Source organism: Lepisosteus platostomus, chromosome 4 (assembly GCF_059453375.1).
Source record: "Lepisosteus platostomus isolate fLepPlt1 chromosome 4, fLepPlt1.hap1, whole genome shotgun sequence".
Classification (NCBI taxonomy): Eukaryota; Metazoa; Chordata; class Actinopteri; order Semionotiformes; family Lepisosteidae; genus Lepisosteus; species Lepisosteus platostomus.
Genome location: NC_142614.1, coordinates 60,075,860 through 60,100,034, shown reverse-complemented (window position 1 = coordinate 60,100,034; position 24,175 = coordinate 60,075,860). Strand labels below are relative to the sequence as shown.

General features: G+C 40.0%; 2 protein-coding genes across 3 annotated transcripts in view; one reads left to right on the top strand and one right to left on the bottom strand.

The window, feature by feature from the left end:
* Nucleotides 1-1,802: 1,802 nt before the first annotated feature.
* On the bottom strand, nucleotides 1,803-16,838 carry c4h9orf85 (chromosome 4 C9orf85 homolog). The gene is made up of 4 exons (XM_088630105.1): nucleotides 16,544-16,838; nucleotides 10,703-10,809; nucleotides 5,175-5,288; nucleotides 1,803-2,194 (listed from the first exon to the last, which is right to left on the bottom strand). The coding sequence occupies exons 1-4, from the start codon at nucleotides 16,643-16,645 to the stop codon at nucleotides 1,930-1,932; spliced, it is 588 nt and encodes a 195-aa protein (XP_088486231.1). The 5' UTR covers nucleotides 16,646-16,838; the 3' UTR covers nucleotides 1,803-1,929.
* Nucleotides 16,839-17,032: 194 nt separating this feature from the next.
* abhd17b (abhydrolase domain containing 17B, depalmitoylase) overlaps nucleotides 17,033-24,175 on the top strand; it is a 34,552-nt gene continuing 27,409 nt past the window's right edge. Inside the window, exons 1-2 of one of the 2 annotated variants that reach the window (XM_088630104.1) lie at nucleotides 17,033-17,565; nucleotides 20,690-21,165. In XM_088630104.1, coding sequence (XP_088486230.1) covers nucleotides 20,699-21,165 — 467 coding nt within the window. In that variant the 5' untranslated portion in view covers nucleotides 17,033-17,565; nucleotides 20,690-20,698. Of the gene's footprint in view, nucleotides 17,566-17,886; nucleotides 17,908-20,689; nucleotides 21,166-24,175 lie in introns of those variants that run through there. The other variant, XM_088630103.1, reaches the window with a different exon arrangement.

The following is a 24,175-nucleotide window of genomic DNA, read 5'->3' as shown; positions in this document are numbered from 1 at the left end:
GCTCCCTTTGCAGAAGGTGTGCAAGGCAGAAACTCCACACTCCTGGGCTCTACTAGTGAACCCGAGTGTCGAAACAGCTCTATAAAGAAGAGGATAGAAAGAGAGAACGATGTACTTGACCGCCAGACCACCAGAGACGAACGAGCCAGTGTTTTAATTTTTTTTCCCACTGGAAAATAATAAGAGCGATGCCGGGCCACTTTTTGCTGGCACCCAGTTGTGCTGTCCTTCGTTTCCGCCGGTGGAATGGGCTATAATGTGTAATAGCAAACAGCACATAAACATTTGTACTGTTAAGTATACGATCCTGGTGTGGATGATATTTCATGTGCAATAAGCACCTTAGGCTATTTTCTAGGCTCATACCAACTAATGTTAAAAGCTTTTTATAGTGTGATTAAAAATACAAAGCTTTACTTTTTAAATCATACAATGCTCAATAGCACCTCTAAACAGTTCTCCTTACCTGCATGCAAATCCCCTAAACATCCAAGGCTAAAGATCATCCTGCTGTACATTTTCAGTGAACTAATTTTTTTTTAATTGCATTTTCACTCCCATTTAATGTGACATTGTACACCTGGCAGCTGGCTTTAAACTAAAATGTTAATCTGGATTGCTCAAAAAATCAATTCAATTGATCTGCTTACTTTTCCACACACTCTTAAGTTAAAAGCTTCTTCCTGTAAGAGATTGTGGTTGATGTATAAAATTATTTCTTTTCAGTCTTCTCTAACGGAGAAGTATACCACATTGCGCAAAGACATGCTGATAGGTTAATTGGCTTCTGTAAAATTGTCCGTGGTGTGTGTGTGTGTCTGTTTGTGCACACTGTTTGTGGATGGACTGGCGCCCCATTCAGGGTGTCCCGTGCTTTGTGCCCAGTGCTTCCCAGGGCCACTGTGACTGAATTTGATACGTAGTTAACGAAAGTGATGTGATGATCACTTTCACATGATCACTTGTGGAGTGGTGTCATCTTAACCATCTCCAGCTTAACACCAGCAAGACCAAAGAAATGATCTTTCGAAGGAATAAGTCTCCCCTGAACCCTGTTTCCATCCAGGGTGAGGACATAGAGGGCATACAAGAAAGGTCAGAGCCAACTCTATTTTCTTAGGAGACTCAGGTCCTTTGGTGTGTGTGGAACACTGCTATACATTTTTTATGAATCAGTGGTGGCGGCGGCCATCTTCTACGCTGTGGTGTGCTGGGGCAGCAGCATCATGAGAAAAGATGCAAATAGGCTCAATAAACTCATCAAGAAGGCTGGCACTGTGTTGGGGATGAGCCTTGACCCCATGGAGGTGGAGAATACTGACCAAGGAGGAGAATGCTGACCAAGCTCACAGCCATCATGAACAACAGCTCTCATCCACTTCATGGGACTGTTACTGGGCAGCGGAGCACATTTAGCAACAGACTGCTCCAGCTATGGTGTTCAAGGGAACGTTTCCGCAGGTCTTTCCTCCCGGCTGCTGTCAGGGTGTATAACGCTGCCCTAGGCTAGGACTGTTAGCCCTTCATTTGCTCCTCTATGGACAGCATGTTTACTCCATTGTACTTTTTGGACAATCAGTCTGTATAATCCTATGCACATTTTGCACACACCTATGTATTTATTTATTTTGTTTGTCTTTTGTTTTATAACTATTCTGATGTCTGTTTTGCTTGTCTTGGGCTGGACTGCTGTAACACATCAATTTCCCTACGGGATTAATTAAGTATTATCTATCTATGATTTGTATACAAGTGAAACTTCCCATATCCCAAACTTGTTTAAATCAAAATTGCACAATGGATTTTTTTTACATTTTTTTTTTATTTGGTTGTCCAGTATTCTTTCTTTCAGAAAGAGAATGCTAGAGTTTCCAGCATAATCTTCTTTAGAAGACAAGGTAATTCAAGCTACTATTGGCGAGTAGAAGCCTATATTTTTACAGAAGAAATATCAGGGAAAGAGGCCTCCTTCTGTGCCTCCGGTGTTTCCTGATTAGTGCTCCTCTGGCAGGCCGACTGTCCTGGTTTAGTAGGTTTCACCCCTTGGTCAGCTACAGGATCGCTGTCAGAGTCCTCAAGGTCACTGTCAAAGTCAAAGTCTTCATCCTCCTCTTCCTCTCTTTTTCTTTGATGGCCTCTTTTCTGACAAATGTCCTGTGCAGCACTTTCATCTGCCTGTGTTTCAGAGTTGATGCTGAAAAAAACAATAACCTGAAGTTACGTATCCGTCAAAAGGCACTTCATAGTGGAAGGATTACATCATTTCAGCTAACAGAGAAATTTCCCAATTTTAATATGAAGTTTACTTATTACATATGTTGAGACGAACATGTGCATTAAGGTAACCCTTACTATTATGTCTTTAATATAAAAAAGTTCAATCAAGAACATGGTTGAATTCCTTTAAACACCATAAGGAGACAGCTTTATTTTGGTTAAAACTATAAATACTATAAATAAAGTAAAAAGTGTTAGCCAAATTTAAGTGAGTTTATAAACGTTTATATCTAGCCTGTACATATACAGTAGTATGTATAGTTAAAATGCTGAGTTGACAAAGTCTACAATAAGATGCCTAGAGAAATGAAAATAAAACCACATAAACTTGAAGGAATTTTCACAGCTAAAAAAATTCAGACTGAGAAAGAAACACGAAGTCCAGTAAGTAGATTTGGGTTATGTGCTTCTGCCATGTAATTTTAAAAAATAAATATCACATCCCGTGCAAGTGTAAAGCCTAAACATCAGGACTTCCAAGCAAAGATTTTTGCTAAGTCTGACTGGGATATTTTGAGAAATTATATTATGGTCCTAGAGGGCCACCATGTCTTCTGTTTTTTATTCCTCTCTGGACTCTTAACGTGTTCATTTGAATCTTTTGGTTTTTATTACTACTGCTTTTACTTATTGACAACATAAGTTACCTCTAACATTTGTTAGCTGTCCAGGACCAGGAGTGAATATCACTGGGTAAGGAGAAGGACAAGACAATAAAAACTTTCTGCCACCTGCAAATTCAAAACTTTCCACTAGAGGGAGATCCCACACCGATGCCTTTTACAGATAACTGTCATAACATGACTAACCAAATAAGATTAAGAAAAGATAATTATTTATTGGTAATATACAATTTGTTGTATTAGGAATATGTCTTTTCACATACCCCAGCTTGCTCTCCATGAGACACACAGATAGGGAGAGAAGCTTGGGGTCAGAGCGCAGGGTCGGCCATTTATACAGCATCCCTGGAGCAGGTGGGGTTAAGGGCCTTGCTCAGGGTCCCAAGGAGTAGGACTCCTCTGCCGGCTGCGGGATATGAACCGGCAACCTTACAGCCACAGGCGCAGATCCTTAGCCACATGTACATATTGGGTGAATTTTTACGTTTTCAAAAGGTTTTACAGGCGCACAGTCACTAAAATATTACTTGGAACAATGATAATATATTAACAAGGATAGCTATGATATATTCAGAAGTGAATAAGATAAAAGGCATCTATTTAAATATGAAAAAGGGTGTCTTTACCAATCATAAACCCTCGTACAAGTGGCCTTACTTATATTCTATGTTGAATACAGGAAAGCAAACAACACTGATGGGATAGTTGTCGGTTATGTTCAAGTTTTCTATTGTTAAGAAGTAATCGCTTCCTGATATTTCAATCTACTTGCACAAAAGGCCCCAAAAGAGAAGGTTATTCAAAAGGTAAAAGAAAGCAAAAGAAATGAAATTGTGTAGCATGCGATACTTGCAGTTCAAACACGTCAGCGTACACTGTGGACGTTTAGCACTGTTATTTTAAAAAATTAAGAGTGAGCAAATAAGTGAATTAAAATATTCCAACAAAATACAATACAAGAGACATGGAATAACAAATAGCACATGTTCCATAGGTTGGTAATCGAAGAGGAAACTGGTTGGATGAGAAGTCATTTGAAATACTTTGACCTACTGCCAAATCTGTGATGGGTTTCCATGCCATCTGTTTTCATTCATGTCTTTCATTTCTTATATAATATATGCAATTAATAAGCAGATGGAATACAGAAATGGACTGTGCGTGGAATCATGTAAAAATGAGAAATTAAAGGGAGCTTATAGCACTAAAAGATATTAAAGCTTCCCCTAAGATTTCATGCTGGATATCGATATAGTGAACCGAAAATTAATCACATAGTTATCAATCCAAAGTGCCCTGATTTTGGTAAATGGATATGGTTACAAATCTAAAAATAATCATTTTAAATTTTCTGACTCACTCCAAACACAACAGAAGGGACTGAAAATAAAAAGGCAGTGAATGGTTAATTTTTACTCTCTCTATTTTGAATACACAACTCTGAAGATTTTCTATTTGGTTTTGATGATCAGGAAGTTCAGGAAACACAAGCAAATATACACTGTATAGCAAACAAAAACTAAAAAAAAAAATCATAGCGTGCAACTTTGTGAACAGAAGCCCCGCTTGCAACCTCTCAGCCCTTTTTATTGAGAATGAAAGCAATGATATGTGTGAAAACAACACCACTCAGTAACTTTGCCTCTATGTCTGCAAAAATGTTGCCTTGACACTTTTCATGTTTCTTCTGTTTAGCTGTATAACATCAGAAATATGGTTTTACAATACCAGCACATGTAGGAGTATGCTGTTAGAGAACAAAATGAGAGTGAAGATTTTTATCTTTACAAATCTAGGCATTAGATAGGGATGTGTTCAACTATAAGACAGAAAGACTTATTATGTGCATTGATAATTATCTGTCACCATTTCAAACAAGTGCGACTACCCAATTCCACATCTGAATCTCAAAGATAAGTGTAGGAGCACGAAAGTCACATTACGAGTATTATTTTGGTACTCGCAAGTGGTGCAAGCTCCCTCACATCAGAAATGTAAAACCTCAGTGAAGAATATTCTTACAAATTTGAGTAGTTTTAATGAATACATTGAATATTTTAAGAGAAAGTTTTTATAAGGCATTCAACCCCAATTTGCAGTATCTAAATGATAGTGCATGGCTTCGTATTTCTTGTTTTTATTGTAGCAACTAAATCCTCTGATGCCAGAGCAGAGACGTCTATTTTCCCCATCAACAATGGCGTCTAGAGTGCCCCTTTTGAAACTTTCTCCTTTGCTCGCACGTGACATTCACTGGTGAAACAGAAAACTTACGGAATCACAATGTCTTCTTTCTTCCCACATTTAGCACAGAGTTCTAACCTCAGGGCGCATGGCTTGCAGATTATATGATAAGCATCCCTCACAGTCTTCTGAAGGCACTTGACGCTGTAAAAGATGTCAAAGAACAATTAAGCAACCCCTCAATTAAATCGTCTCCAGAATTAGATTTCTGATAAAAATAATCTACAGCAGGGAGGTCGGCAAAATCCCAAGTCTTTGGTAGGGAAAAAAAAAACTCTGTTCTATTAAAATTTAGCTGCAGAGTAATTTTGGCATTATGCTGTTAAAAGCAAAAACTACTGAGGACAATTTATCCTCTGAGATAACAGGCAGAACTCATTCATGTTTTTTCAAGACTCTCACAAACGTATTTTCTGAAAACGGAAACAGAAATGAGCTAGATTCAAACTCAATACTGTGGCTAGAAATGTGTGAACTGACACTAGAATGGCAAGATTCATTCTTTTCACCTAGTGCTCTTAAAGTCAAAAACTTGCTCATGTTGAAAAGTCGTAAACTAATTATAACTCTATGTCTCCGATTATGTCAAACTTAGATTACAGCTTTAGCAGCAATATATAAATACATCTACTTTTCAAAATTTTTTGGCAAGTTTTAATGCTACAACTGATGCACAAAAAAACCTAAATTCAGGTGCTGCTGTGGGTAGTTCAACACTCAAAGGCTGGACAGTTGTACAGTACATGTCTGCTTCTGAGCCACTGGCAAGAAGGTACCATGAATCTCCTTCCAGACTGAGGACAGGAGAAAAAAATGGCCAGCAATGTTTTGGCTGTACTATTGTAATTCCAGCACTGTGTTATCTTGTATTTTCCTAATAGAAATTCTTGTGTTAAAGGAGATCTCTCCCCATTTCATCACATTTGCTTAAACAAAGCAAAGGTTATCATAATCCTCACCATCAGGTGAATAAAAAATACTCTACCACCTCTCTCTGCTATCACCTCTGTTATTCCCTAGCCCACAGGAAAAAAGCAATTTCATCGCTCAGATGTCAACATTACTTCTGATCGGCCTCCAAGCGTGCAATGTCAAGTAGACGGCGAGCCGTCATTCTGCTAACGCGTGGGCTATTTAGTCTCTGAAATTCTCATGCTGTAACCACTGCCATCTGAAAATGATTCAAAGTTGACTGGACAGATGCAATGGTCTAGCACCGGAGTGGTGACACCCTTCCATGGCATGAACTATTTCTCAGAAAACAGGCTGTGACTTCCCTCTACCCACCTGCTTATGTCTGATGCAGCACTGGCAACTTGTCTCTCAGCAATCGGCCTTCAATCATGCCAGCAATAGCAAGGCAATCTTCTTTCATCAAGAACGGCATGAGTGTGTCATTTGCTTTAATTACATGAATGCTTTTTACATAACAGTTTACACAGATTAACTCATTTTAGCTAATATCAGTCAATTGAAATACCACACAGTGAACATCCGGTATTTTTATGACATCATATGACTTGGGCAAAGTATTCTGTGATCCCAAGGAACAATATGACTCCATCACGAAGCTTATAATAATCAACATTAGGTACAGTGCCCTGCAAAAGTACTCATCCCACTGCAAATTCCACTTTGTTTTTGTTCTAGTTTGCAATCACACTTTAAAACAGGACTTCATTTTTGAATCTATACAATCTACACCAAACTTACAAAACTAATGCTGACAGAAAACAAATTAGATTTTAAAAGAATCCAAGATTGTATAAGGATTCAATGCTTAGCTCTAAATCAGTTCAGATGCAGGAAAGCTGGAAAGGTCACAAAATTAGTGTAAGGGTCTCCATCTGTATTTAATCAAAATTATTTAACTTGACTTTGTAGTAAATGAATGTAATTTCAGAGACAGATATCGAACTTCATAAAGCGATGTGACAAAAATGACCATTAAGACCAAGGAGATCATGGAACAAGAAAGGAATTAAGTGGCACAGCAGCACAAGCAGGAGAAGGTTGCTCATCCGTTTGTGTGCAGTACAATGTGCATCATACCATATAAATACCACCTACATCAGGCTGCCCTTCCACACCGAGCTGCCAGGCAAGCTGGAAACTGGTGAGGGATGCTTTTAGTCATACATTAACAATCACCTGATCCCTACATTAAGTTGGCCTTTACGAGCAAGTGGCAAAAAAGATGCCGTTAATGACAAAGACTTATAAACATAGTATTGATTATATTGCACACAAATGCCTGAAGGTTTTATGGTCAGATGAGACAAAAAAACTAATTCTGGAGGACAACCTGTTCACGCCACCCAGACAGCTGAAACTGGGTGGGAAAGTTCACACTTCAGCAGTGCATGACCTGAAGTACAAGACTAGAGCCACACCCCAGCAGTCTGAAAAGGAGGGGGTGCATGGCCTTGTGTGGCCCAGCTGAAGTGCTGACGTGAATCCAATAGGAAACCCAGCTAGGCTGAACAACTGCAGTCTATCAGCAATCGTCAATGAATTTGTTGAAACGGGAGTAATCTTGCAAGGAAGAAATGGAAAACATAATATACCAACAGAAGTTATTGCTGCCAAAGGTGTTTCCATCAAATACTTCCAATAATAAGTATTCAATCTTTGATTTCTTTGAGACCGATTTTCCTGTTATTCAGCCTCTTTCACAAATAGTGTTTAGGTTGATCACTACAGTTTTGAATAAAAATGTTCGTTTTATACTCTACTTTTAATTGATCAAAAGGTGATATTAGTAGCAGTGAGTGAATATTTTCACAATGCACTGTGATGAATAGTCTACTGATGAAACCACAAGTCAAGTTTTACACTGATATTTTTTAAAATAATGACACTGGAATTTTTGTGCGTTGTCAAATGAGGTCAGCTTTATCTACTATACGCATTTGGTGAGGACTATGTGAAGGTTAAATACGTCATAAAAATGTTCTTGGGGCATGGTGTATATACAAGTGCACGTAACTGATAAATCAGTGCTTGACTGAATTAATAATCATCTTCTCAGAATGGGATAAAAGCATCTTTAGTCTTTCAGTGGTAAAACTGACATAGGCTATAAAGGATGTTACACTACAACCTTCTCACATTAGATTATATATCTTTGGTTTGAAGACATAAAATGCTAAATATCACTGCACCTTCCAGGCAGAATAAAACAATGACATATCATATGTACATGACATACGGCACCAATCTGAGTTATTGATGCAAGTGCAGGGTTTCCCACAGTGGTACACAAAATTGATGGCCAAACAAATACCTGAAAACCAACAAAATGTACACGAGAACCCAAACTGAAATACTGTTAGTAATACACGATCATTTGATCACCACAAGATCATTGGCTGGCCAGCCAGAAGCCGCAATAGTGCATAATCGCACAGCTCTCAAGTCCCACGCATTGGGACCAAATCTCACGCTGTCATACCTTGGTCTGAAAACCTCTCATATTTGCATGAAGTCTAGGTTGACTGAAAAAAATGAAGTAACGAATATTCAAATAGCTGTAGAGACTCTTTAATTATCCAGTGTGTCCTTTTGTACATGTAAAAAGAAACCATCACTACGAATAGCATGCAACTGCAATTGTTGACAGAAAATCTCACACATTAGGGTTCTGATCCCCAGAGAGCTGTCAGTAATCAATATAGAAAAGAAACGCCTTCCAGCTGAATCATGGAGTCACAGAGAAATACTTTAGCCCTTTCATTGCTTTCCACTTCACTTTCAAAGTGAAAAAAGGCACTTCTAGCCTCAACGAGTGTAAAGTAATAAAATGTGCCTCAATTGCAAAAAGGACACTATTATGGCTTGAGGCATTCAGAAAACAGCAAATAATATGTTTCAAAGACAAAGCTCTTCTTCGCTCAGGATCGTGGGTTGACCACGTTTTATATATAAAAAAATACTAGTTGGTGTGGACAAATAACATCTTGTTCGGGATAACATTGTTACGTTACTATAATAAGATTGCTAGTTACTTTGCTGTTAATCTAGCTGTAAGCTGGGGGGTAACCACCTCGCCAAAACTTTTTCCTGCTGGGTAACCCTGGGTAATACGATAGTCTGACTTCATATCTGGGTATAGAAATAAGGTGGAAAAGGATATTCAGAACTTTACATGACAAATGGCACAGAGTTCGTTCCACAAGACAACAAGTGGGACAGGGACTTTCACAGTAGACCCCTTGTTCTGGCATGTCCAGGCAAAAAAGCTATCTGTGCACTTGCACCAAGAAAATATGATTTTGTTTTATTACATTTATTTCAAGTTTTTGCAATGCTCAATATACTTTGTCTACACTACACTAAAAATATACTGAAACTGTCTGCATGATTGAAAGCCTGTAAAAAAAGATGCAGGGGAAACCAATAACCCTCTAGCTGGGGTCACCTCTCCTGTAAGGTAGTGTAGAGCCTGCAGACTGTCAGCTGTTGAATGGCTCCGATGGGGGAGTGTCGGTAGAGAATGTACAAAGGCACTCTGTCTCCTTGTGAAGAATGCAGAACCTGGACATCGATTAGCACTTATCTTTAAGAAAGAACTATAAAGATATTTAAACCTACAATTTAGATTACCTTTATTAAATTCTCAAATGTAGGCGGATCAGTGAACACCTGTACTGCCTCACTGAGGAAAGAGTGGGTCAGATCAGAGTGGCAGCAAGCACTAAGGAGTGCAGATATGTTTCTGGATCACACACCACAGAGCTCTTTTGCATGTTGATGAAATAAGGCTAAAACCTTCAAGATTCGACTCAACTTTAAGAAACTAATAATGAAATCCAAATTACATGAATAAGGTTGTACTTTACTTTATTAATATCACAATTAAATATCCAGATTATAATTATTAAAGGGGCTGCTGTATTACCTTGATTAAACACAGCCGTTGTAACTGCACAGAAATCGGCCTCCAGTTCCACTTATTGTTAATAACTTCAAACATCCTAGTCAAGTTAGTTTACTCTGAGCAAAACTCAGAACTTGTTAAACAAAAGGAATCACATTACCATCCTAAACAATATACAGTTTGTGCTTCGTTTGAATAAAACTAAAACCTCGTCCAATCATACACACTATCTCATTCCTAGGTCCAGCTGCATGTCTTATCATGAAACGTGGGGTGTCCACCTCCCTTCCCCTTCGCTGCTTGTGTGCTTGGGGAAGCATTACTCCAGAACTCTTTCAGCCAGACAACATAAAAGCTGCAGTACTTTAGCAAGCTACTGTATACTCATCAAGCTCACCAGAAATCACACAGAAAACCACTGTACATCTCATGCTGAGCTTCACTCCATGAAGTGTCGCAACTGATATTTATATTTGTGTACTGCAGCTCTTCTAACATATTTGCCCTCATTACTGGGAATCAATGTGAACAGCAGTGAAACAAAACTGCAAACTGCACTGTGCCCAGCTTTTCTTAGTGCATTAAAGCAGGCAAAATCTATACGTTTGAGTAACAAACACCAGACTGGGAGATAGGAATGTCACTTGGAAACAAAAACCCACTTGAAATGTGTGCTTACCATTTCCGCGGCTGGGCGAGGGGCTTGTACTTATTATATTTCACTTTCCACTCCAGCACATCCTTGCAGTGCTGACAAACCCCATCATGGACCTTTGCATTTGCTTTCTGTGTAGGACAAAACAATAATAAATAATACACGTATCTTCATCATGCATTTTTAAATAAAACTGATCGTCTGGGCCGCATTTGTAAAGGCAGATCTCGCACTGCACATCAAGTGTTTTGATTCCGATGCGGCCCACATTTCCAGCGCCACCCGTACCACAATTCTTTCGTAGAAACAAAATCGAAGATCGGTAAGGCTAAAAGGTACACACACTACCAGTTTCTTTTACTGACATCTAATTTGCACTTGTTCTTCAGACCCAAAACACAATCCAGCCATATTTGCGAGACCAAGCCTTGAAAACCAAAGGAGTCTAAATTAAAGAATAAGTAATAGGTTTATTCAATGCTGAAAAAAAGAAGAAAGAGAACACAACGTTTCGGCCGTGGAGCCTTCTTCAGGTGTGAGAGAGACAGGGCAGTAGGCAAAGGTAAAGTAGCGGGAGAACAAAGGCTGGGAGGGAGGAGGAGTGAGAGGCGGGAGCAGGGGACAGAAAGGGAGGCCAATCAAGAGGTGTGAAGTCAGAATGGGTGCAAAGAGGTGTGAAATGAAACTTCCAATGAATGGAGAAAATTTAAAAGAACAGTAGTCTGTCGTTAAGGGAAGGGAGAATGTGTGATCCTAGCTGCAGAATAATTTTAGTTTCGGTGGTCTTTCTGATGTAGGAGTTCGGAAAACCTTCTTTGAGAACACAGACGGAGAGATTAGAGTGGTCGTGTAAATTAAAGAATGCACACTATTTAGTTGTCGGATTTGTTGAAAAGCAAGGCCAGACGTGCTGACACGATTTGGGTGCCATCAAAACTGGCAAGCTGGATTAAAGTAAAGATCGATGTCTCAGCAGTAAGATATAGAGGACAGTTCTACTGAACTCTGCATAAAATGTTGAACAGTGGATACTTCAGCAGCAACTCACTATTTGCATTTGTATGAAGCTAAAGAAATGGCCTAATGAACAGAGAAAGAGAAAATATGTAGATTTCTAGTTTTCCTTTTCATTTTAGATTCCCTTCTTAAATATCTGACATTACAATGTTTCCCAATTCTAATGCCCTCTGCACAATAGTAAAAGGCATTGCAATACACCCAGAAATACAAAACATGGCTACTACAGTATATAGATGCTAAGGAAAAAGCAAGCAAAAAATGCTCTTAAAATGTATTATAGTTTGTGTCTCAGTCTACAGTTACAACAGCTATGATAAAAGACAAACGTCAACCATTTCACAACATTTATGATGAGTCATATTTTCAAAAACAATATTCACGAGAACTAAAGATTACACGTGTTTATGTGAATATACAGTATATATACACACACATGATACACACAGACACACAGCGGGATTCAGAATCACTGAATTGCTCTCAGGGAAGAGAACCAGAGCCCTGAAAATTGAGCCCAGATTGCAAACTTCATGTACTTCATGAGCTCATGACCACAACGCCCATACAGCCTGGCAAAGAAATCAGAAATGAGGCTGTTAAGTGCATTCTTTAAACTAAAGCAGGGAGGTGCAATACACACAGTATCCTGACTAACTCTCCCATCCTTGTCGCTACATTAGTTATAATTGTTTGAAGATATTAGAGATTCATCTACATCTAAATGGAACGAAAAGCAACAAAAGGGAACAAAAAAATTAAACACTCACACAGCAAACAAAGGAAGCCGAACATTGCTGATTTATGAAAGAGCATCTCATCCCATGAGAAAATAGGTTAAGTAAAAGCCAAGATACGATATCCAAGCAGTGGAATTACAAGAACTGCTGTAAAAGAATATTTTAAATAGTGGACCCTAAAGTACTACAATTAAAAGTAATTGAATCTCCTCCTTCTTTTAACTGCATATTTTGTACTGGAGCATTCAAAATGCTAGCAATTGTTTTATTAACCATAAGGTGTTAGAGTACATATCACAGTTTGAGCTAACAATCTAACTTTAGTGGCTTAGTGTACATAACACCTTCTCCTTTGGCAACCTGTTCCAGTTTAGACTACAGTTATAAGCAATGTCACTGTTACAGAATAAATCACTTGTTGCCAAGTGACAGAAAACATGCTGTAAGGAATGAATTCAGTGAAACCAAGCTCGGTACAGGCCAACAGAGAAATGTTAATTTACTTAATTTATTATTGAAGACAGGCACACTGCCATGCTGCTACTGACATTTGTGCTTCAGCGATCCCTATATACTATCATCCACGCAACTCTGGGATAGTGGTTCCAAACTGCAAAACCCTTTTATTTAAGAACTTGAATATTTTATGCAGCTGCAGCACAACACATTGAAGACGTACTAGGATTTACTATCCCTGCACAAGTGAAATGTTGGTAATGCCTACAAAAAAAAAAGTAAAACCAAATCTGAAATATGGAATGGAATAAGGAGTACTACTTAAAATTCTCACTCTTAATTACCAGGCCACAATTGTGATGAACAAAAACACTGCTGGAAGAAAGCAAGACCATTTTTGCCATCAGTAAACTTTAGACAATAAGGATAGTGTTGAATATACTGACTATTCCACTATTTCTTACCCATTAAGCATTTATTATTCATGGAAAATAAACAACTAATAAATAGACAATGTGATGTTGTAGTCCATTGCAGTCTGTAGTTTTACAAAATTGTACAACAACCAACAACCAGCACCAGCACCACCACTGATGCACAAAAACTCCAAAAAACTTAAAAAAAGACAACTGACTCTGGTAAATGAAGAGTTACAAACAAGACAAGGCCATTTGAACCATCTTGTCATTACGATAGCTAGTAGTTAATCGACCCAAAGATCTCATCCAGTCATTTCTTGAGAGAAACCAGAGTTTTGGCTTCAGCAACACGGTTAAATAGCTTGTTTAAAAAAAACAACAAATGCCCAAAGATGGTGACACACTGGGCTCTAAGTGCTGTCCTTGGGGTTGAGAAGTTAAACCAAGGTGCTAACAACTTGTTCATTAAATAACTCCATGCCTATGATTAGGAGTGCTAGCCCTGGTATTTTGACAGATTTCACTCTTGCTCTGGTCTACCTAAAGGTTTTCCCTTGATTCAAGTCCTGAAGCAATTTCTCATTTATCTACCTGGTCTGCAGTGTAGTGTCCTTGGTAGATCAAATGAATCTCTCTCCCGGAATACAAAGTGCTTTGGGAGCCTTTGGAATGAGAATCGCAATACAGCATTCGGCAAACTGACCATTCCTTGCTTATTCCCAATTTGGTCAGGCCCAGGGATTCCTGGATGGAAGAACAGCAGAGTGGGATGAAACTGAGCCGAATGTTGTTAAGCTCAACTTTCAATTAGCCGTGCAACAGGCAAGGATAGGGAGACGAATCTAGGTAGAGAGTGAGCCTCTACCTGCCCCCTTCCCAAGTACTGGGTACCCAGCATGGCCTTGTTTTCGTCCTGTAACTCACGCGCCCGGTTCTGTGTCAGCAGTGTGGGAAATGAGGTTCCTTACAGTGGGGTGTGCTGATCACGCAGAGAGAAGAAAGCAAGCTGGACACAGGAAAGATTCGTGTTGTTAGTTTTAACTGATTACTATAGTATATGCTTGTGAGGATGTCTTTGTTTCAGTTCAATGATCAATGATATTTTAGTAATACTTAAACCCAATGCATAACTACTTTAATTATCATATAACGGTTGGGTCTTTTAACCATTCACACTATATACTGTAGTACATTATGCAACGTTATAGGGTGGACTTGATTATATGAGAATTTGGATTTTCACAACGGCTCTCTGCACCAAACACTCACACTGATCAAGAACTTACTACATACACATAGCATAATACCCTTCATCAAAAGTGCTTGTTCCTGGGGTTATGTGACAATACAGCATACACCTCAAGGTTCTTGGAATATATCATAGGGATTTAAACCCTAATATTTAACGTGAGTAAATCAAACCAGAGAAGAGTGTAAACTACACCTTTCATGCATACGGTAATTGTTACTGTAGTGCTGCATAGAACACTGATCTATAGAAATACGAAGCAGAGCATACAGCAGAGAGGCACAAAAGACAGTCTTAACAGTGGGACACAGACCTTTTGTTTTTCAAGCTACTTTTCCTATCAGCAGTCTCTAAGACTGCTGGCTGCAACAGCACTTAATGAAAAATGTACACAGTGTGCGCTATGTCAACCGAGTAAAAGATAATCTCTTGTCATAACACACAGTGTGACCTAACTTGAATACAATGTAACCCCTGCTCTTTGCTTGCTTCAGTTAATTTCTATTTATCAAGATTTACCCAGCAGCCTGTAATACAAACTTCCTGTAAAAATGAATCACCTTCATCATACAGTACATACATCAGCCATCCACAGTTCACTTGTGGATAAAGAGCTCCACAGGGTCCCTCCAAAGATCTGTATCTTTGCCTCTACATATCGCTATCACTCCCACAAACTCCATTTCCTCCCAATCGCTCTTATCTTTTGCCCTGGTATCTAGTTAAAAATTCAATTCAAGCATCTTTACTGGCATGACTGATGAATTACAGTGTTGCAAAAGCATGTAACAATAACGCAGCATCTATAGATGTTTATAATAAAAACACGCCATAAAATATTTACATACAACAATAGAACATTGAGAGACAGGCTCGCTGTTCCTCAGGCTGTGACAGGAGATCACATACTGGGCTGCCAGCTCAGTAGAGCTCCCCCCAGAATAATCCCAGAATATCTGTCACAGTGCAGTAGAAAGTGTCTCTGTCTCCGTTTCTCCCCTGTACTCTTTGGGCAGCCAGGTCTGTCTGTGTCACCCAGTTTCTGTGGAGAGATTGTGGTCACCGAGTGTGTACTTCATCAGGGGCTGTTTCTTTTTGCTGTTTCTTATCTTTGTCAAATATTTGGCTAGTGTGTGTTGTCTGTTTAGAAATGTTTAGAAACAGAATTGTCTGTTTAAAAAGTCATTTTGCCTCATGTTGGTCCATTCATCAATGGCTTCTTGGCTCATTTTAGGTTAACCACTTCACAACAACAACATTAATTAATTCTATTTGCTTATACATTCAATTTCCCCCCCAATTACCAATAAAAACTACACCTCATATTTCATGAGTATGGGAAATGTTTTATTTAACAAATACCTTCCTTCTTAGACATGAAGACACTTTCCATTTAGGACTGTTGATCTTGCAAAATGGAATAATCGCAATTGGCCTTATTTTTTCAATTTTAACTGTAAATAATAAAATAATTTGATAAATTATTGTTGTTGATTTGGTGACATATATGGTCTCACACACACGCCTATGTTGCGGGTAACTTTACGAAGTATTGTACAGTTGATTCAAACTCCATAGACTCACTGTAAATAATTTGTTCGATAGGAATAGATTATCAACAATTAATGTTCAATCTCATAAAACACATGCAGACGATGGACTGTGCTCGTTCTCAATTATCATAAATCCGGTCTGTACAAACCAAAATGTGCAAAAGTAGTCTACTTCAAGAAATCCGTTTTGTCCAGCAGTACAAGCAGTTGCCTATAGTACATTGGCAAGAAACTTGATACAGTTGAACATAGATTTTGTACACACAATATACATACACACTAATAATAAAACAGCACACGATATAGTTTTGTAATACAAAATAAATCGAGCTTATATCTTTTTTTTGCATATTAATTTTCATAATATGCTTTAAAAAATGACAAATTGTACATACTCAAAGCAAGACAATGTGCATACATTCGCGACTCACCTTTAACTGAATACTTGTGCCGTATTTATTATTTTTGAAGGCAGTTGTATTTTGGTACTTCTGAGGCCGTGAGCGAGCCACGTTACCTTTTTGAGAACTCATATCAAAAGAGAAATGTAAAAATTCCTGCTAAAAAAAACACTCCGCTACAAAAACCACATGGCCCTATTTTAAAACAAACAGCAGTTATCTTAACCCGGAACAAAACGGCGTGAGATATGTCGTCATTGACCCCGGCAGTGTTGGGTTTTTTCTCTTCGGTCCCCTCTGTTCAAGCGCTGCATTACAATTGGTCTACACTTTCCTTTCCCTGCACCTCCTGTACTCCACTAGGTCCTAGCATTACGTCATTCGGCAGAAACGGGGTACGCCTTCTCGAACGTGATTGGCTGGGTGTGTGTCATAGTAATCTCTCATTGGTGATATTGACTGGCTGTCACACTGCCGAGAAAAGCGGCTACGTCATTCTGCAGCTGTGAAGACCCACCTTCTCCGTCGTCCCCTCCTCTTCTCTGTCTGTAGTTGCCGTTGGTGCCTTAGTGCACCAGTCAAAACCTCTTTCGATTTTATTGGTGGGGAAACCTTTCAGTTTATTTGGAATCCGTCTTCGGCTTCAGAGTGTCGCCTCCGAAAACAGAAGGCAGCTTCAGAGAAAGAGATCGAGAGTGTGCGGTGGGTTATTGTCTAGCGGGACTAGGGCAAGTCTGAGATTGGCAGGGGTCGCGTTTGGGGGTTAAAGCAGGTCGGCAGCTCGTCCCTGTCGCTTTCAAAGTCTCGCATGAAAGCCAGTAAAATTGACCCACATGTTTACAGGGTCATTTGCTAAGAGCGAGGCTGAGCCGCGGTGGGTTTTATTTAACCAGCGAGTCGGCGCAGCGAGCGACAGGACGTAGCGGAGCCCCAGTGCGAAGAGCCCACTCGCTGTCTGGGAGGTGGGAGGGGGAGTCGGGAAACACGGAGCGCTGCTGCCGCTACTTCTTCACACTCGCCGCATTTTCTCTTTTCTGCACCGGACCGCTAAGGTTTGTATAACTTTTTCCTCACCCCTCCCCAGTCTGTGTTCTTGTGTGCGATCTCTCTCCTGTCTGTGTGCAACCGATGGCGCCGGAGTCTCGAGCCGGAACGCCAGAAATAAATATATTTTTGCTCTCTCAGTGTTTTCCCCACTCTTGTTTGTTTTGGTTCATTTGGATTCTGGTCTTTGGGTATCGTTAACGTTTTTATAGCGATATTAGGATGTTTCGAACACGGGTCGGCTTCAAGTCGGAGCCTTGCAGGGAAAAAAAAAATCAAGTCCTTGATGTAACTGAGTATCCGCTGCGGATCTGATGCTCCCCAAACTGTCTGCACTGCCGCTGCTGATGGTGGGTACCAGGGTCGATCGGGACTGCTGAACGTGGCAGTAAATGCTGATAATTAATCGCTTACTTCAAAATCCGCGATCCTGGGAGACATCCTAAGAGATCCCGAAGATCCCGGATCGCAAGAGATCCATGCAGGTGGGGGATGTGAGAGGAGACTGAAATTCCTAGGTACAAACTTTATCTGGGATATCTGGTGTTTTGAGCGTCTGAACTTTGTTCAATCACAAGTTCAGCGATATCTGCTGTTCCATAAGGGTTTCTAGCATGGAATTGGAGCATTTTTTTTATTATTTAAACAATGGTGCTGACCCATAGTCGTTTTGCCTGTACCCAGGCTTGTTTAACGCATAGTCAATGCGCAGGCGTTTTTTGTCCTGAAGTTTCGTTACATTTCCAGGACTTCAGAACTGTCCTAAAATAGTGGTCAGCTCCCATGGTGGCGGTATTAGGGTTATAGTAGTTTGTAGCTACGTTAAAATTATCACCCAGCCTGCTTGAACGTCTTCAACGTATTTGGTTAAATACGAGTCGTTCTTCCGTCATGATACAGCTCGAAGCCTTTGTTTCGATTTTACGTCTAGTAAAAAAAAAAGACTTGTTTCAGATCCACATGAATGTGGATGGCACGGTTGGTGTCCTGAATTATAAGAGAGCTTTTTCTTTCAGCTATTAACAGCACTTAGAGCTCAGCTCATTATTGCCCCAGCACAGCTATTCAGTAGCATAAAAGCCATCACCTCCCTGAGCAGTTCTCGGTGTGGGGGAGACGACTGCAGTCGATATTATTTTCGATCAGATGAGGTTTTAAATGCTTTCCTTGGAGAAAGGAGGCCCCTCTTGGAATTCCTGAAAAGCATTGTTTCTCTGCAGCCCATCACTTCCTATTCTGTGGAGGTCAGGAAGCTACATCACTAGACCCAATTCAAACAAGGATGCGTCTAATCAGAAGAGCTCTGTTAGTCATTTCTCTGATAAGGCTCTTCTCCGCTGACTCAGTCAGTCCTTTAGAATTTCAGTTCTGGAGACAGAAAGAGCAACCATTAACATGTCTGTTAAACTACCCACACTATTAAAAAAAAAAAACAAATCCAGATTTTTTGTAGCTGTTTATTCCAATAAATGTTAAGTCAACTGCAGGACTGACTAGGACACTATGACCTTGTAAGCAGTAGAAGTAAAATCTTCAATGGCCCCTTTTCGGATCACTGTCACATTCTCCAGATTCGCTGTCGTTTCTGGTCACGGTGAGGTTTTGCCGCGTTGAACGAAGTCATTTCCCAAATTCGAACCGAGCTGTGCGAAATTTCAGAACCCCGACATATTGGGCGGAGTGGTGGCTCTGTGGCTAAGGATCTGCGCCTGTGGCTGGAAGGTTGCTGGTTTAAATCCCGCAGCCGGCAGAGGAATCCTACTCCGTTGGGCTCCTGAGCAAGGCCCTTAATCCCAACTGCTCCAGGGGCGCCATACAATGGCAGACCCTGTGCTCTGACCCCAGGCTCTCTCCCTGTCTGTGTGTCTCATGGAGAGCAAGCTGGGGTATGAGAAAAGATCATTCCTAATGCAAGAAATTGTAAAAGTGATATTATTATTATTATTATTGTTTCAGTTCAGCCTGTATTCAGGGTGTAAGGGGGTAGATGGAGGGCAGTTCCAGCTACCTGGGTTCATCTCCACAGTCTTTGTGGAGTCTGCATGTTCTGCCTGGGTTTGTGTGGGTCTTTACCACATCCTCTGGTGTCCTCCCACTGCCCAGATGCATTAAGTGCAGCGCCGATTATCTGTTTTCCACAGAGGGTGTTTCAAAGGGGATTCATATCGCTACAATGTGTGCAGTACAGCTTGTGCTGGCTATCGGACTGCAGAAAAATAAAAAGCAGCCAAAGAGCCTAATGGGCTGAACACCTCCTCTCACTGTGGCCTGGTGTCTTGATACATGTCCCGTTTCAAAGGATACACAAACACTGTTGCAGTTATGTGCAGCAGTGTTGACCTTTCTTATTGCAGTACACTGGTCCTAGTATAAAAGATTTCTGGGGTTACTATGCATGAATGTTTATTTCCAATTGCTTTTAATATTTATCATCTGTTTTAAAAGCCATTCACATTTTTTGCACCTTTTCTGGATGCACTGGTCAATGTCATTATTTCATTACCCTTTCTAAATGGAATACTTTGGGTGTTTTTATTTAATAGAGATGAGCGGGAATGTGTGTTTATTGCTCTGCTTGTATTTCTGTAAATGTGTTTTTTTCTGCTTTAACAAACACAGTTCTTCTAGATTAGTCAGATATTCACATAGAGATCTGTGTGATCTCTTGATTTATTCACTATGTTTACTGTAATTATGCTCCAGGCCATATTAAGAGTGCTTTTTTTAATACACAGCTAAGGTATTCTCTGGACCAAAAACCTGACTCATCTGAAAACTGATTGTGGGAAAAGGTGTTAAAAACTGTATTTCCAACACTTTTTAACAGCACTGTGAATATGACACTTGTAATTGTGTTAAATGGAAAGGATTTAAACTAGCTAGAATGTAAGTGTGTGCATTACTGTGAGCGAATTTATAAGCTTATCTCATACTATAATATTGATAAACGCATGCAGACCAACTATCCTGTACACAGGCAGTGCTTTCGGTTGCTCCAAGGTTATGTTTGTTTTGAAAAGCAGTCCTGTACTGCCGGTCACTCAGTGCTTGCCCTGTTGTAACCTGACAGCCGTGTGTGAACTGTGATCTATATTAACGTCTTTGTGCGTTTTGTTTCTTTCTATATTTCAGAAGAGAAAAATGAATAATCTTTCACTGAGTGAGCTATGTTGCCTGTTTTGTTGCCCTCCGTGTCCGAGCAAGATTGCGTCCAAATTAGCCTTTCTGCCTCCCGACCCCACCTACACGCTGATGTGCGACGAGAGTGGGAGCCGGTGGACGCTGCATCTCTCGGAACGGGCGGACTGGCAGTATTCCGCTAGGGAAAAGGATGCCATCGAGTGCTTCATGACCCGGACCAGTCGTGGGAACAGGATAGCCTGCATGTTTGTGCGCTGTTCCCCCAATGCCAAGTTTACCCTCCTCTTCTCTCACGGCAACGCTGTGGACCTGGGCCAGATGAGCAGCTTTTACATCGGACTGGGCTCGCGGATCAACTGCAATGTCTTCTCCTACGATTATTCTGGCTACGGCGCAAGCTCTGGGAAGCCGTCTGAGAAGAACCTCTATGCTGACATTGACGCTGCCTGGCAGTCCCTCAGAACACGGTAAGGAGACATTTAGGCTGTGTGAACTGGAGTTTAAACCGGTGTTCATTTCTCACAGGGGACCTTCAGTAAATGGCACTTTCATTTCCTTTAAAAGCAACAATTAACTGAGAGGCCATCTACTTACTCCTATAGATTAGCCTGTCATTGCTATAATTTACTGTGCCTCACATATCATCTCCTTATATTCGATGTTGTTCAGTAAATGCATTCAACCTTCTTTGTCTCTTAACACAAATACACAGATATTTGATGATATATGTTAGAAGGCCGTATGTTTTATTTAAATGATCAGTGTTTTTCCCCCATCCCTTGTTTGCCCGGTGTTTGTAGGATGGGCGGTTATTCTTCCTGTAATCATTGGCCCATATTTGATCTTGCCTAAATATAGGAGAAGTAGACATATCTTGTGTGCAAGCCTACATATCCAGAGTCAATAAGCGACTTTTACCAGAAACCTATAGTAAGCTTAGAACACATCTCGGTCAATATTATATCTAAAAGCTTCCTTCAGTTTATCAAAAAGGCCTTGCGGCTTCATATTGCTTATTCTATTACTGTCCTTTCACTATGGAATGGAGCTGAAATCTGAAAATGCCTTTTCCTTTTATTTTTGTGAACCTTCAGCATTGTTGATCTATTTCAGCTATCTTTAAAATTTCATCCCAAGTATTTGTTTATCGTATCTTGCTCCAGTAACTGGAAAAGGTTTCATATTTCTACCTGCAGATCTTTCCTTAACTGTTATTTATTAGAAGCTAACTGTTTCTACGTTGACTAAAACTCTTTATTTGCTTTTAGTATTTTTTCATCACAGCTTTCTAAATGACGTAATTTACTTAATTAACCTTAGGGAATGCTTGGAGTTAACATAGGGAGAAACATTATCCCCATTGTCTCTTTAATTATGCTGTGCTTTACTTTGAAGATAAATTCGTGATAAAAGGGGCCTATGGATCAGATAGTGTAGAATTTGATTAAACACATTCCTTAAGGGATCATTGTTGGAACACTTTATAGCTGGGAAAAAATAACTAATTGAGATGTTGTCACAGAAGCTTGTCTGAGGGGCTCATTGTAAGATGAGTTGTAGACTCACACTTCTCAAAGGCTTAGGCCTCCACACCAGATTCTAAAATGTGATAAGCAGCTTACATATGAGTCTGATTGACAGACACATTAAACTTTGACTTGTCCTATATTTGTCAGCCTGTGTGATTCTAAACTAATCTAAAGTTGCTTTTCAAGGTGATGGATGTTTAATAATGAGTAAGAGCCATTTTGCGGGGGAAAATCCCCCTTTTTCCATTTGAAAAGAATTCTACATTTAATCCTAAAATATTTATGTATACCTTTTTTAACACTTGTAAGCCTTATTGTTTTTACAGATCTATAAAGTTTATCTTTTTCTTGCTCATTAAAGAAGGACCTGAGATCAGGTATAATGCATATGGTGTTGTTGAGTTGCAGAAGTGTGTCAGTGGAAGTTAATGTTTTGTGATCTTTGATTGATGGGAATTCCATGTAACGTACATGAGGAGTACCACTGAGCTTCTATTTGTTTGACTGGTCCCAATACATTTCTCAGTTCAAAAGAACATTCTATTAAGTTAGTCAAAGTCTGCTATGTTGCGTATCATTATAAAATTCTGAAAACAAATCATACCCTACCTCAAATTTGCTGTCTATAGAAAAATTAAGCATCCATGGAAAATAAAGAGAAATCACAACCTAAATGCAGAATAACAGCAAAGTACTCTGCGTTAAAGTAAGATCGATGCTCTTTCTTAGAATTGTTTAATGATTGAATTAACTCCCAATTAAACCTGAAATATAATCAATTTCTATTTTCTCCATTGAATGGGTCACATACCATACACAAGATGAAGGTGGAAGCCTATGCCCTGGCTGGGGGTGTTCTCCATGAGGATTACTCCATGTGGAGCCTCGTGATATGTACAGTATTTAATTACTGGGAAAGAAAAAACTTGCACATGATCGCGATGATCGGGGAATGCTCAGCAGCTGATCCGGGGCCCATATAATGACAAACTTTGACCCAGCTGTAAATTCCAATCCTCACGGACTTTTAGAAAGAAGCCTTTGAGAAGGAAAGCCCCCCGGTCACGTACTGGGCTTGAATTTTGTGGTTGTTTGTGGGCCAGAGTTTGAGCTGTCATCTGACCCTATTAGGTTTCAGTGCAGAAAAGTGGACAAACAGATCAAATCAAAGTTTATTTATCAAATGCACAACAATACAGCGTGCAGCAGTAGTTGCTGGCAGTGAAATGTCTTTTCTGCGAGCTCACAAGAATCACAGAAATCACAAAGACGCAAAAATCACAAAGTTGAGGTTACGAAAATAAGGTTACATAATAATAATAACATCACTTTATTAACTCTTTACAATTTCTTGCATTAGGAATTGTCTTTTCTCATACCCCAGCTTGCTCTCCATGAGACACACAGACAGGGAGAGAGCCTGGGGTCAGAGCACAGGGTCAGCCATTGTACGGCGCCCCTGGAGAAGTTGGGGTTAAGGGCCTTGCTCAGGAGCCCACGGAGTAGGATTCCTCTGCCGGCTGCGGGATTTGAACCGGCAACCTTCCAGCCACAGGCGCAGATCCTTAGCCACAGAGCCATAGATGTAATAGAAATGGAATAAAACTCAATATGAGTAGAGCTGCTATGTGTCCATGGTGTGTGCAATATACAGTATACAAGTAGTGGGGTTATGCTGAATACAGTGAAAACTGTGTGTCCATGTAGCCATTTCAGGTGATCTGCTAAAGGAGCTGCAGGTTGGCTATTTAGCAGTCTATTTAGCAGTCTTATTGCCTGCAAGGGCAAAGCAGAAGTAAACACAAAGGTTCACGTCCTGTGGCCTTATGGCGCATGTTCCTCTGTGGGTAATACGCAGGTTCGGTGCAAGCAACACCTGAGGTGTAAGAGCATTCAAGTCCACATTTCCAAATCTCCTCCAGGTTCAAAAGAGCCCGAATCTGCCTTG